Raw genomic sequence first — 14247 nt, 5'->3', positions numbered from 1 at the left:
TTCTGCGCATGTGCCATCACCCCGAGGGAGGCGGAGCCTTTTCCTTCCCTCCTTGCCTTCCGGGTGACACAGGAAGTAGCTCCGGGACGCATGCGCACTGTCTCCGCGGTAATTAGGGCAGTTCCTCGGCCGGCGTGAGTAGACTTGGGGCTCTTGGAATTCCTGTTCCCACTACCTCGCCTTCGCCTCCTCCGCGCTCGAGCGGAATCGCAGGCTCCCGAGCTCCTCGCGCTCTCTGTCGCCGGCTTCCCTCCGCAGCACGACTCTCAGGTAGGCCCCGTGCCGCTTCCCCTCGTTAACCGCCGCCATGGCGCCGCCGAGACCGGGGCCCCCGGGCGGAGAGAGCCCCGCCGCGAGGTTGGGTCGCGAGCCCGACTGTTGGCGAGCTTCATTAGTGACCTCTGGGAGGGACGTCAGAGCTGGAAGGGGCCTTATGAATCGCTTCAGGTCTAACCCCCTCGTTTTCCTTGCGGGGTAACTAAGGCACCGGGGAGGGTCACAGAGTTGATGGCAGCACCTGTCGCCTCCACTTTCCTTATTACACGAGTGGCTTCTCACCAGATACATGGCACCACCCCGGAGACCTTCCCTGGCTTCTTCCGGAGAAGGGCATCTGCTTTTAGACCCTCCCACGTCAACCCGCTTAACCTCCTTTGTTGCACTTATCACTCCCTAAAACTCTGTTTCTTTGTTTCTGTCTTCCTTTGCCAAGTCTTTTTTTCATACGAATGCACACACACTCCGCCCATGCAAGTATCTGTGAAATACCAGCCGCCGTGGGCCAGTATATTAGGAAGAATCTAGCCAGCTCTCTGCCGTTTTGGAGCCGGCATTTACCCCGGAAAAGAGATTGATTGCAAACAAATTGATGGTGGCCGGTGCTGTGGAGAAAACGGGGATGTGATGGTTGGATATGTTCCGTTAGGAAGGCAGGGAAGCCTCTGAGGAGGTGACTTTCTTAAGAAAGAGGCTTCTAACAGCTTTATTGAAGTGTCACTTAAAGTGTACCTTTTGATGAGTTTGGGAACTTTAATCCAGTCGTGTACACATCACCACAGTGCAGTTTTTGACCATGTCCGTCACCCCAAAAAGTTGTCAGGAGGCAACTTCTGAACTGGGACCTGAAGATTCAAACGGAGACAGCTGGGAGTTTGGGGGAAGGTGAATCATCCCAGCTGAGGGAACAGCTAGTTGGACTGTTCCAAGGCAGGGAGGAGCTTGCAGTGTTCACAGGCAGAGGAAGCCATCAGAGCTAGTGTGGCCAGGAGGGAGAAAGCAGGAAGAGATTAGGTAGGTTGGAGGTGAACACGTCTTCTGAACTTCTTAAGGGTTCCCAGTGCCCTGCACAGTATGTGGTGCGCATGGGTGATTAACGCTTGATGGCCTTTGTTCTTTTCCCTAAGTTTATCCCTGGTGGCAGAAATGCTCTCTCCCAACTTAATGGTTGAAGAGAAGGAAGAAACAGAAGTTTTTCAGTTACTGTGTCTACAACTGCACTTGGTTTTCGTAACCCTGTGAAGTGTATATTAGTGTCTGTTTTTACAGATGAGAAAATGAAGGCTAAATAATTTGCCCAAAGCCATATATTTAGTTCCTGGACTCCACTGCAGAAGCCTTGTCATTCCTTTGTTTCCTCATGCTGTTAACTCATGTTTCAAATATGTCTCTAGCATTTGAGGCAGAGGTGCTCAGTAAGCACCACGTCCTCTCACAGAGTCATTTCTGAGATACTAATGCACTTGTAGAACTAGTATGTCTGCACTTGGTTATTTTTCTTGAAGCTCAGGAAACTCAGATACCTTCCGCAAATTCCTCGTGGTTTTCCCGGTCTCTGTTGTCTTCTTTAAGAGATGCTGCTCTTGTTACCTCACGTGTCACTCAGCTGCGAGGCTCCTTTGGGAGAGAGGTTACTGACACGGTAGACTTCTGGGTGTAAAAATTTGCTAACCAACGACAGAATTGAAAATGTGGCATCAATGTGTGTGAGTCATCAGAGAGTTATAAAGCGTAGACTTTCTTCTTGGAAGGAAAAGGGGGAAAGTTTTTGACCCACTATGCTCTAGACACTGCACTGTATACGGAGATAATCTGATTTGATCCTCAGAGCAACCCTGGAGAAAGTGTTAGTGTTCTCTGTTTGCAGAATAGGGAAAATGAGGCCCAGTGAGATTAGAGTCTGAGCTCTGCTGAGTGGCAGAGGCATGGTTCTAACCCCTGTGGACCTACGAGACTGGTGCCCAGGAAGAAACTCCAAGTGGGGGGACTCTTGCTGGGCAGATGCCCATAACATAATGCCAGACCTTTTGGTACTCAGACCAAAGTGGATTACTGTTTTAAAATTCCTCCTACAGTCGCTGCCAGGACTGGTTGCTTTTCTAAGTAACTTCATGCCGAGATACTGACCTAAACTGGAGTGCGGAAATTAGTAAGAAAGTGATCTGTCACTGAGTGGGAACCTGGAATGGGGCCTTCTGCTGGTTTGCTCTTATATTCCTGGGGCTCAGCACGGTGTCTCTAACTATGTAAAAATATGAGGGAATTTATTTTCTAGCTGGTGACTGAAAAATACTCTGCTGTAATGTATCAATATTGGTTAATTAATGGTGGTACATCTAAGAAGGAAACTGGATGTGGGGTGTATGGGAACTCTCCTATCTTTACAATTTTCCATAAAAAAACTAAACTAGAAAGTTTGTTTTTTAAAAGCACTGTGCTTAATACATAGAGTTCTTTAGAAACCAGAAGCCTGACATCATTTATTTACTCTTTATTTCCTTTCTGTTACTTAATTATCTTTATATTGCCTCTCAGTGATGTTTATTTCTTAAGAAAGGACCTGTCTCCTTTCCCATTATTTTTTAGGGCCAAAATGAGTCTGTTTGGAACAACCTCGGGTTTTGGAACTGGTGGGTCCAGCATGTTTGGCAGCACAACCACAGATAATCACAATCCTATGAAGGTACCACGTAGAGCTTCACGGGGTTTGTAGAAACAGTGAAGTCCGGGGTTTCCTACATCGGTGACAGTGGGAGAAACCCAGAGGGCTTGGGAGCCTCCTTTGGGGCGAAAACTCTGAAGCTCTGTCTAGCCTGCTTTCTCAAATATTGCAGCATAGAAACCATGTGTCCCCTGGACTAGCGCCAGAATCACTGAGGTGCTTGTTAAAATTGCAGATTCCCAGGGCACAGCCCACAGCGGTTGAATCAGAATTTCTGTGGGGAATGGAGGCAGGTGATAACTGTGATCGAGCCCTTCTGGGCGAGAGTGAGGAGGTGGGCCTTTCTTTGAGAGTGCTGTGTGTAGTCCCAGCAGTGCCGGACTTGTGCTGGCTTGTTTACTCTTCCCTTTTTTCAGTTTTATCAGAGTACGGAAGGTCTAATTTAGTCAGTTCTTGAGCACAAGGGAAGTCCACCATGGGATGTTTAGTGAGAAAGAAAGCAGTTCTGAGTTAAATTGTGATGATGCACACGTCTTAACATTGACTTTTTCCACCCCAGGATATTGAAGTAACGTCCTCTCCTGATGATAGCATTGGTTGTCTATCTTTTAGCCCCCCCACCTTGCCGGGGAACTTTCTTATTGCAGGATCGTGGGCTAACGATGTAAGTGCTCCTTGAACACACGTTCTCTCTGTCATATCTCTTTGTGTGGATAAGCTTAGCTTTTTTTTTTTCCCCTCCAAGTGAACGAAGCAGAGTTAAGGCTTATTCGTGGTCTTTTTTAAGAAACGAGTTTAGAGTGTGAACCATTCTGAATGGCTTGTTGCACTAATTTTTGTTGAGAAAGCAGGATCATATGCATCATTAAAAAATTTCTACTCTATAGTTCAGTATCTTGACATGTATTCCCAAATGAAATGTAGTATTCATTGAAATAAATGTCCATGACGGTATACATAAATTTCCCTTCTAGAGAACATCCTGAAAATGTTCTTTAGGCATATGTTAAAGTGTTGTTTGCCTTTAGATACAGCATAAATCTTGCATAGACACTATACTTACCAAAAACAAAAAAATCATAGTGTACAAAAAGGAAGAAAAACTATGGTAGAAAAATAGGCAGAGGATTTTGAGAGGCACTTGACAGAAGAAGTGCAAGGGGCCTGTTAGAGTAAACTTGAATGATTAACCACTCTCATAATCATAGAAACGCATCGTGGCTTTGCCACTCACATAGATAGGGGACCCGGGCCCATTATCTTACCTCTCTAAGCCTCATATCCTGCTTTGCGAGATGGAGATGACAGCAAATTCACAGAGCTTTGGCTGTTGTAGCGATTAATTGAGACAATGCATGTAAAGTACACCATAGGAGATCCTTCTCACATCCAGAAGGGAATGGTACAAACTCAAGGGTTTCTGATGAATATTCTCCAGAAGAGCTGTACCAATTTACACACCGGCCGGTAGTACAAGTTTCAGCTTATCCTTGCTGGCACCAAGTATTACTCATTTTATTTTTATTGATTTGATAGGGGAAAAGTGTCTAGTATGTAAATTTGCATTTATCAGATTATGGCTGGGAACATATGGGTTAAATGCGTGTAATAAATCATTAATTGCTGTGTTTGCATTAATTTGTTTCATTACTGTAGGTTCGTTGCTGGGAAGTTCAGGATAGTGGGCAGACCATTCCAAAAGCCCAGCAGATGCACACTGGGCCTGTGCTGGATGTCTGCTGGAGTGATGTGAGTTTCAGCCAATTGTCCATGTTGTCCTAGAAAGGACAGTGTAACTTGGGATATATATGCGTTTGTATATAACCTGAGACAAATAGCATGTATGTACACAAATTGTAGAAGTGCTGTTTCTGACTGAAATAGTTATTTATTGATTTTCATAACTTGATTAACTTGAGTCATGTCAGAATTACTCTATAAAAGCTTTTCTTGCATAAAAAGTCCATTAATTTATTGACATGTTTCCTTCAGCAGGGGATTAGATAATTTTTTAAAGCTTTTCCTACCTCTCAGTGTGCTGTGATCTTATGTCTCAGAGATGAGGTAACTTGGCAAAGTCAAGAAATGGAGGAGCTAGAGCTGAAACTTGACCGCAAGCCTGGAGTGGAGATGATGCACATACAACTATACGCATGTGATTTACTTTCCTTTTAAGATTTAGCTCAGTTCTTACCTCTTCTGTGAAGCATTCACAACACCGTTCCCAAACTTCATAGCTGCTTTCTGGGTTCTCTCCACCCAACGCAGTACCTTCTGCAGGTCTCAGGACTCAGCTCGCTGAGCTGCACCTCTTCATTGCCATGTTTTGATTCCTCCACTAGACGGTGTACAGTTCGGAGAAACGAAACAGGCTGTATCTGTTTCTGTAAATGCCAGTTCACTCAACCTCAGGGCAGCTCACTTCGTGCATTAGCATCTTTTCAAGGATCTGTGGAGTTCCTTATAACTTAATAGAGAAGAAGGTTTTATCTCTTCTTTCAGATGGAGAACTGGTGTCTTCAACGGGAAGAAGTTTTTGCTAAGGGAAGACAGTGGTAAATCTTTGCGCTCTGGAACCAGAGATGAAGTCGTCTAGGCCAGGGGTCAGCAAACTGTGACTCATGCGCCAAATCTGGCCTGTTGCCTATTTTTATAAATAAAGTTTTCTTGAAACACAGCCAGTCATTTATTTACATGTGTTTGGCTGCTTTCAGGCTACAACAGGAGAGTTAAGGAGTTGAAACAGTGACCTTTTGACCTACAAAGATTAAAAGATATACTGTATGGCCCTTTAAGGAAAAAAATATGTTGATGACTGGTCCAGGTTTTCAGCTCAGTCCATTTTCTTTTTAAATTGTCTTGCACTTCCTATTTGACTGAACTACTTTACGAGTTCTATATGTGAATATTCTAAAAACCATTACACAGTGACTGCCAATTTTTAAGCTATACTGTAATTTACATTTCACTAATGATTATTGCAAATTAATGTAGTTTTATTGTATATACTTTAGAATGCTATGAAATACTGAGCTGAACAAAAGCAATAATTATGCAAATATGTGTATAGAGTAGGAGGAGTTGCAGGGGAATAAGAGATACAGTAAATGTGGAAAGATGTTTGCAGTTGGTGAATCTAGGTGATAGGTTTGTGGGCTATTCATTGTATTTTTGCAACTTTTGTGAAGGCTTGAAATTGATGAAAATAAGAAAATAACTTTTAAAGCAGCTCCTGGTAGGTATTACACAGGTGTATCATATACAAAGGCTGTTTCTGGAGGACATGCGAGTGGCCATGGCTGCCTCTGAGATGTGAGCTGGGGTCAGGGACAAGAGAAAGGCTTAGTTTTCACCATATAACTCATAATGCTGTTTACATTTTTTTTAAACCTGTTTACATATTATCTCTTAGAAAAATTAACTAATAATTAAAAATTGAGCTGAAAATATGTTTTGTAGATAACATTATAGTTTGCAATACACTGGCCCCCACATAACTGGAAAAATAAAAATTGCAAAATAAAACCTGCCTCAGTGTTTCAGCCTGATAGCTAAATGTACATATAGAGATTTTGTTTTTCTTAGAATGCCAGATTTCTTCCATTTTATTTTAGGATGGGAGCAAAGTATTTACAGCATCATGTGATAAAACTGCCAAAATGTGGGACCTCAACAGTAACCAAGCGATACAGATTGCACAGGTAATGAAAACTCACCCTCTGCAAAACGGCTGGGCAAGGCTGGTGCCCCAGGTTATTACAATTCTTTAATTATAACAATTCTCTTATAGGAAAAATGGAGTTTGACTATGCCAAATCAGTTAGACTTAAATATACTGGCACAGAAAGAAACACCAATTGTGTAACCATTCTCGTTCTTACTAGTATTTCGCAAATTGTTCTGTCATGGGCCTTCCACATACGTGTAGATGAGGATGACATCATAAGGAGCTAGTGATATTAAAATCTATAAAAGAGAATGTCACAGCTGCTGGTCCTCAACATCCCCGTCTTTGACATTCCAGCACCCATGTGCGGCTTGCCTTGTACTACCCGCATTTGGTCACTCATTCACATGACAAGTATATATCCGAATGCCCACGATACACCAGGCACTGTCCTTAGGAGTAGAGATACAGGGGTAAACAAGAGGGACACTTCCACCTGCCATGGAGCTTTTACAGTCTGCTCGAGGACAGCAGGCAGGTTCTTGTATGAAGACTGCTCGGAAAAGCAGAAGGTGAGAGAACCTAGAACCAGAGGGTCTAACCTGGTGATGGGGAGCCTCTTGCCCCTGAAACATTTTCAGGAAGGTGTTGCATACTCTGAGGTCACAGTACTCTGTGCCAGAAGCATCTCGTTGACCTCTTAATTCATGTCATCTAAGTAGATACAACTGTGATGTAGTTCCTTACCAGTTATTCTGAATATCTACCCCCTAAGGAAGGGCTTGCACTCACCCTCACATACTAGTTAATTATGATTCAAATCAAATCTGATTTTGTTAGCATGGAAGGTAGATACAGGCCCTTAATGTTACATTGAATGTTTTGGTTTGTGTTTGGTATGAACTCAATATTTAAATGAGTTCCTTCTCTTTGAATTTCCAGAACCGAAGCTATGTAGCATATTATTACGTTTACTTTGATCTGTTTTTTGTTTTGTCTTATTGAAAGCACGATGCTCCTGTGAAAACCATACATTGGATCAAAGCACCAAACTACAGCTGTGTGATGACCGGGAGCTGGGATAAGACTCTGAAGGTATGGCACACTGTTAAGGGACTGCATGGCCTGACCAAGATTGATGTTTATTCTTACACTGTTTGGACTTTAGCTCTGAATAGTCAATTACTGGCTTTTTTTTTTTTTTTTTTCCTTTTAGTTTTGGGATACACGATCGTCAAATCCTATGATGGTTTTGCAACTCCCTGAAAGGTGTTACTGTGCTGATGTGGTAAGGAATTTCTAACAATATGTATTTCCTTAAAAAAAAAAAAGATACTACTTAACTTAACGATGTCTTGCAATTAGACAGTAACCCAAAAATCTCTCAAACTAGACGTGGGGTGTAGTTTGGACTGCCTCAGTCATCTTAAGTCTGGAGAGTTTCATGCTGCATTTGTTCTAGAATTACTAAAAACTGGGTGTGCCTTTTTTAGTCACTTGTTACGTGAACATTCGCAGATAGCCGCATGCCGTGTTGTCACCAGTGTGACATAACACTTTGTGGCAGTAGGAAAACTGGCAATAACTTTGTGATGTGGTGCGAGATCTTTGGTGACTCTGAATGGGATAGAAGCTGAAGAACTTTCTCCATTGGTTTAGCAATAAGTCTTAAAGTTTTGTTCTAGCTGCCCCGGTAATTCCACTCTTAGGCATTTATCATGAGAAGAGTAAAGATGCACGTGTTCTTTGTTCAGTATACTATAGTGAAACACTGGAAGTGACCCAGTGGGCCAGTAAGGCAGACATGGTTAAGTGAACCCTGTGGGAGGTCCATCTGGGGATGTTAGGTGGCCACTGCTAGTGTTCTTGGGGAAATGTATGGAGTGGTGCTCACTAAACACGCTTTGATTAAAGGATGGATGTGAATTACATAGAAATGTACATACACGTATACCTGTATAATGTTCAGAAAAAAGACAGGAGTAAACATACTGTAATGTTAACAACAGTTATCCTTTGAAGGGGTGGTAAAGGTGATTTTAATTTCTTCTCTATCCCTCAGTATATCTTCTAAATAGTCATGTATTTTATAGTTTTAAAAAACAAGTCTTTAAAAAAGATACAAATGCTCTACTTTCAAATATGATTTCTCTAGGTTTTCTTGAAACATGTTCATATCATTGGATTGTTAAACTTTTAAAAATTCAGTCTTATTTTTGTGACAAAAAAATCGATTTAACTCTTCGGCATAAAAAAGAGCACACTCTGGTTTAAGCATGTCTCTGCTTTCCTCTTTTCCCAGATCTATCCTATGGCTGTGGTGGCCACTGCAGAGAGGGGACTGATCGTCTATCAGTTAGAGAATCAACCTTCTGAATTCAGGAGGATAGAATCTCCCCTGAAACACCAGGTGAGTCATAAGTCAAATCAAGAAGCTTGTATTTAGCACCTGTCATGGGTAGTCAGTGCCCATATATGGAAATCATTGTACTTTCAGACATCAGAAGGGAGCGAATTTAAGTATATAAACAAAAACACTTAGTGAGTAGAGACTGTCCTCTCCGAACATCCCCACTGAGAGCCAAGTGGATGCACGTCTCAGTGGATTGGTTCCATCATGAATTTATAGCTTCTGTTTTTAGCTCAGTCTTCACTTGCCATGGATTCCTAGATCTTCTCTCTCTTCAAACCCCAAGACTCTCCCTCCTCTAGCCTTTGTCTCAGCAGATCAGATCAGCCTCTGATCTGAGAACATAGCAGCTAACGGTCGGGAACTTCCTCATCTTCCTCCTCCTGAGTCTAGAACTCTGGTGACACCTGCATCTCTCCGTGCCTTTTCCCACCTGTTAGGTGGAGTCTGTGCTCTCCAAAGACCAGTTTTACGGTTGGGCTCCATGCCCTCCAGCCTGCTCAGGAACCTCAGGCAATCAGGCGCCCACCTCCCTTTTCCATCTCATCTCCTGACTTCTGAGTACTGCTCGGTGGCACTGAACCGAGCTCAAGTCTCATTCATCCTAGAAACACACCTCTTCACCCCCACATCCTCTGCCAGCTAGGTCCCTTTTTCCCTTTGAAGACAGGTGTCTTTCGTGAGCTTTCTCGGTTGCCTTACCTCCCACTCATTTCTCACCCTGCTTCTTTGATACTTCTGCCCCTGTTTCTCCACTGAAACTTTTTGGCATGGCCACTGACGGCTTCCTGGTCAGTAATTCTGGCAGATACTGATCAGCGCTCATCTTAGCATCATTCACCACTGTCCTTACATGGTCTTAAAACTGTGCCCCTGGTTTCTGTCGCGCTGCCTTTTGCCTCCTGCCCCTCTGGTTGCTGCTTAGTCTTCCTTGCTGGTTCTTGCTGCACGTGGAGGTTCTGCAGGCGTCTGCCCTTGGCCATGCCTTCTCTACCTGAGCAGAATCCCGTCTGCCATCCATTGCTGTTGCTCAGTCACACCTGTGGGCTGGAGACTTGGGTCCCGACAGACCTTGCCCCTGTGCTTCTGACAAGGACACCCACAGTGACGCTGTTCTGCATGACTCCCGATGTCTCAGCCCAGCGGTATCCCACGCCAGGCCCGGGGCTGCTTTCTGCAGATCTTTATTGAGTTGTTACCTCTTGTCAGGGTTCTCTCTGGTCACTCTCTGCATGCTGTGTGTATATAGATTTGTGCGTCAGTTGGACATTCACATACATATAGGTCTTGTTTTCCAACTAGAATGTAAACTGAGAGATTTTTGTGTTTGTCGTGGTTATTCCTGGCACCTGGAGCCAGGCCTTTCACAGACGTACTCTGTATTGCTTGCTGAGTGAATAGACATAGTCACCTGCCCCCTGCCCCCGGCCTGCTCTTCCCATGTGCTCTGCCTCTCCCTCATTGGCCCTCCAGCGCCTAGTTGTCTAAGCCAGAACTCTGGGCATCATCCTCACTCACTCTCCCTCCTCTCTCATCTCACTTCTGCTCTGTACGTGATTCTCTCCTCCTGCCTTCTACATCTGACCCGAGTCTTGAATGACAACACAAGTGTAGCTCTGTGCCCTCTTCAGTCCATTCTCCATACATGAGTCAGGGGCTCTTCCTTGAGATGGCATGTACAACCCTGCCATATCCCTGCTTATGACCCGGCAGTGACTCCTCAGTTCCCCTTGGATCAGCCCCAAACTTCTTGACAAAACCTCGTCTGGTTTTGCCTCTCCCACCTTGCGCCATGTACCTGGCTTTTTGTTTGTTGAAGGATGCCACTAGCCTTGGCGTAAGGCCCCTGTGCGGGTGTGTTCTCGTAAATGGCGCCCCTTGAGGCTGTGTGGCTCCTGGTCTGTGCTGTATACTAGACCCTGTGCTGAGCAGGGCAGGAAGGTGGACAGCTTGACCAGCCATGGTCCCTCCTGTCCTTTAAGGACTTACAGACTTTTGTCTCTGTATTTTTTTTCTATTCAGAAAAGTAACAGATGTGCTATTTTTTAAAAGGGCAGAGGTGGCAAATGATACAGAAATAGAACTAGCCTATGCCTTTCGACTTACTTAGGAAACTTGCATGCTCTAGCAAATACCATGATAACAAGCTGCTCTTTTTCTTCATCTTGTGTGGCTTAGCCCTGGGCCTGACCCCTTCCCAGCACCTCCTGAACTCCCAGGAGCTAAGATGTCCAGTTTGGGCAGGGTGGGTGGTCCCCTGGGTCAGGCCAAGCTGTCACACCGGAAGGAGGAAGTGAAGACCCAGATGGGCCCCAGTCCTTGCTGCTCCGTCCCTGGAGGCTGGGCCGTGGGCTGTTCCCACGGGACTTTCTGTAGAGCCCAGGAGACCCTCCTTTGGGCCCCTCAGACTCTGTTGGATCAAGTGCAGTGTCTGGCTTTTGTGTGGCATGTTCATAGCTTAGAAGGTACTGCCACATTAGTGTTCCTCTGTGCTCGCCGGGCAGACACGACTTCCCCTTTCCGGCTGGGGAAGCAGCGGCTTGGGAACATGGTGTGACTTGCTGGAGGGCACCCGCCTAGTCGATGATGGGCTGCAAATCAGTGACATGTCCTCCTCCCGCCCCACCAAGGGCCAGCACCTGAATAGGACCTGGTGGGGCTCTGAAAGCCCTGTGCCCTGCTGCGGTGACAGCAGGCCGTCAGGGCGGCAGAGGAGGAACAGCCCCTGGATGGAAGCGCCCGGTCTGCGGTACGCGGCACAATACAAGGAGGAAGAAAATGTTTACTGGAGGAATGGAAATATCTACTTCACCATATTTCAGAAATATGTTTCTGATTCTTTTAAGACCCAAAATGGGGTAAAAGCTGTTTACCTTCACATTCATTATGGAATGTTATATTTTACAGTGTGATGATAACACTTTTCTCCCCCAAACTATAGCATCGATGTGTGGCTATTTTTAAAGACAAGCAGAACAAGCCGACGGGTTTTGCCCTGGGAAGCATCGAGGGGAGAGTTGCCATTCACTACATCAACCCCCCAAACCCGTAAGTGCCGCCCCAGCAGCCTGCCTGTGATTCTCACAGGACACTTTGTGTTTTTAAAAGGAAAACTAAGTTGGGCCTTTGTGTTTTCAGTGCCAAAGATAACTTCACCTTTAAATGTCATCGATCTAACGGAACCAACACTTCAGCTCCTCAAGACATCTACGCGGTACGTTTTTAGAAACTTTAACCCTGAGAATGTGTCTAGAAACGAGGCTCGGTGGTGGATGGCTGAGTCATTGTGGGATCAGAAACGATTGCTGTCATTGTGTGTGGTCATGTGCGGAGATAAACAGCTTACGCAGGAGGTTTCAGTTTTCTGTTTTTATGAACATGTTGACTGTCTTCGTTCTCTCTGCTTCGGAACGCGAGCTTAGGAGTTTTGGGGGAGTGTCTTCCACCTTCATGAGTGCTGGCAGACGGTTGATACACTTTGCTAAAACCGAGAAATTGCTGTTTGCTGAAAAAGAAAAAGGCATTTTCCTGAGGTTTGCTTCTTGGTGTTACTAGCTACATACTTGTTAACTTCTGCTGACTTGTGTTCTTAACGAGGCAAGATTGGGTCCCGGGCTGCTGATTGACTCAGGAAGCCTGGCCAGCTTCTGTGACCGGCGGGCGGCCAGCTCTGGTGAAATGATAACTGTATGTTTTGTTTCCTGACTCCACCAGGATGTCAGCGTTGTCAAAAACCTGCTTTCTCCTCCCTCCCCTGCCTCTGCTTCTCATTGTGTGTGTCCATCCTTGCAGGTGAATGGAATTGCGTTCCATCCAGTTCATGGCACCCTTGCAACTGTAGGATCTGATGGTAGATTCAGCTTTTGGGACAAAGATGCCAGGACAAAACTAAAAACTTCAGAACAGTTAGATCAGCCGATATCGGCTTGCTGCTTCAATCACAATGGGAACATATTTGCATATGCGTCCAGCTATGATTGGTCAAAGGTAAGGGTTCCCCAGCCCCGCTGGACGCTGTCGGGCAGCAGAGCACAAGACTGGCCGTATTCAAAGTGGCCACAGGATGCGAACTTGGTTTTTAATCACTTTTTAAGATCCTGTTCTTTTTCCCCTTTAGGGACATGAATTTTATAATCCCCAAAAGAAAAATTACATTTTCCTGCGTAATGCAGCCGAGGAGCTAAAGCCCAGGAATAAGAAGTAGTGGCTGGAGGCCCGGGGCTTGTCCGGGGTCCTCTCTCCACTCTGCCTCGTCTCTGCACGAATTTGGGTCTCAGCTTTTGGTGGGTTGTCAGCCATGGATGTGGATTTCAACCCCCGGAGAAAACCATGTCATTGTTCAGCAGTCAGGAGCCCCACGGCCACAGTGACTCCGTCTGTCCATTCCACTGCCGGTTACAGATGTCATCTGTAACTCTAAGGGGATTGAAATTATTATAGAAGTTCTTAGATCCATGTGGGCAACTGCCAGGTATTTTGCAGTGCTTCATTCAGCAGTGTATGTATTAGAGAACATTGGGAAACCTTCTACGAACCCTGTACTGTATTTTGTAATAAAATATTTTGAAGATGATCTGCTAAGCTCCCTCTGTCCGTGTCTCCCCGTGCCCACCCACCTTCCCCCGTAAGGTCTGCAGTGGCCGTCCTGCTCAGTGTCATCCTCGGGATTTGATTTGTGATTGCAGATGCCCTTTGGGAGTTGCAGAAACCTCGCACCTTAGTGAAGAGGGAATCCTGAGCTGGGATGGTTCCTAGTGTGGACCGTCAGGCAGCAGCCTCTCCGAGCACTGCTGGGCAGAGTTTGAATGAGTTCTTTTGCTTCCTTCATTCCCACCTTTAACACCCCCAGTGCTTTTGTCAGCCCTGCTGGGCCAATGTCCCGGGGACTGGAACAGGCGTGTTCCTGTTCTGAGGCTCAGGCCTCTGTGGACAAAGCCCTAGTGGGTAATGCTTGTGTGGCCTTCAAGTTAGGACCCAAGTCCCCGCATGGGAAGTGCTCTGAGCTCCTGCCCCCAGCAGACGTAGTTTTGGGATGTTGCTTTTTTTATTTCATGTAATTCAGAATTCCTGATTGGTAAGTATCCAAAATGAGTGATGTGTTTTTACCCTGTGGTCCCAAATGCTGCTCCTGGTTTACTCTTTAGAGCTGGTATGTAAACTAACTTGCTCAGTGTGGAAATCTGATATTGATCATGTTGTAAGACGTGTTTGTCTATTCATAAAGGACATTGA

At 45.2% G+C, this 14247-nt stretch overlaps 1 protein-coding gene across 1 annotated transcript; it reads left to right on the top strand.

Moving 5' to 3' along the window:
• Positions 1–83: 83 nt before the first annotated feature.
• RAE1 (ribonucleic acid export 1) lies at positions 84–13588 on the top strand. Its single transcript, XM_010991600.3, has 12 exons — positions 84–270; positions 2863–2959; positions 3498–3602; positions 4595–4687; positions 6553–6639; positions 7614–7700; positions 7822–7893; positions 8908–9015; positions 11957–12063; positions 12154–12229; positions 12808–13002; positions 13133–13588. The coding sequence occupies exons 2-12, from the start codon at positions 2870–2872 to the stop codon at positions 13217–13219; spliced, it is 1107 nt and encodes a 368-aa protein (XP_010989902.1). The 5' UTR covers positions 84–270; positions 2863–2869; the 3' UTR covers positions 13220–13588.
• Positions 13589–14247: the final 659 nt, after the last annotated feature.

This window comes from Camelus dromedarius, chromosome 18, assembly GCF_036321535.1.
Source record: "Camelus dromedarius isolate mCamDro1 chromosome 18, mCamDro1.pat, whole genome shotgun sequence".
NCBI lineage: Eukaryota > Metazoa > Chordata > Mammalia > Artiodactyla > Camelidae > Camelus > Camelus dromedarius.
Note: the sequence above shows the minus strand (reverse complement) of the source record. Positions and strands in the feature narration are given on the sequence as shown.

What these genes read in the sequence shown, in the direction of transcription:
- RAE1 (XM_010991600.3), top strand. Translation starts at nt 2,870, where the DNA reads ATGAGTCTGTTTGGAACAACCTCGGGTTTTGGAACTGGTGGGTCCAGC. An exon ending in CAGGATCGTGGGCTAACGAT is followed by an intron (nt 3,603 to 4,594) that starts GTAAGTGCTCCT and finishes TCATTACTGTAG; the next exon opens with GTTCGTTGCTGGGAAGTTCA. An exon ending in GCTGGGATAAGACTCTGAAG is followed by an intron (nt 7,701 to 7,821) that starts GTATGGCACACT and finishes TTTTCCTTTTAG; the next exon opens with TTTTGGGATACACGATCGTC.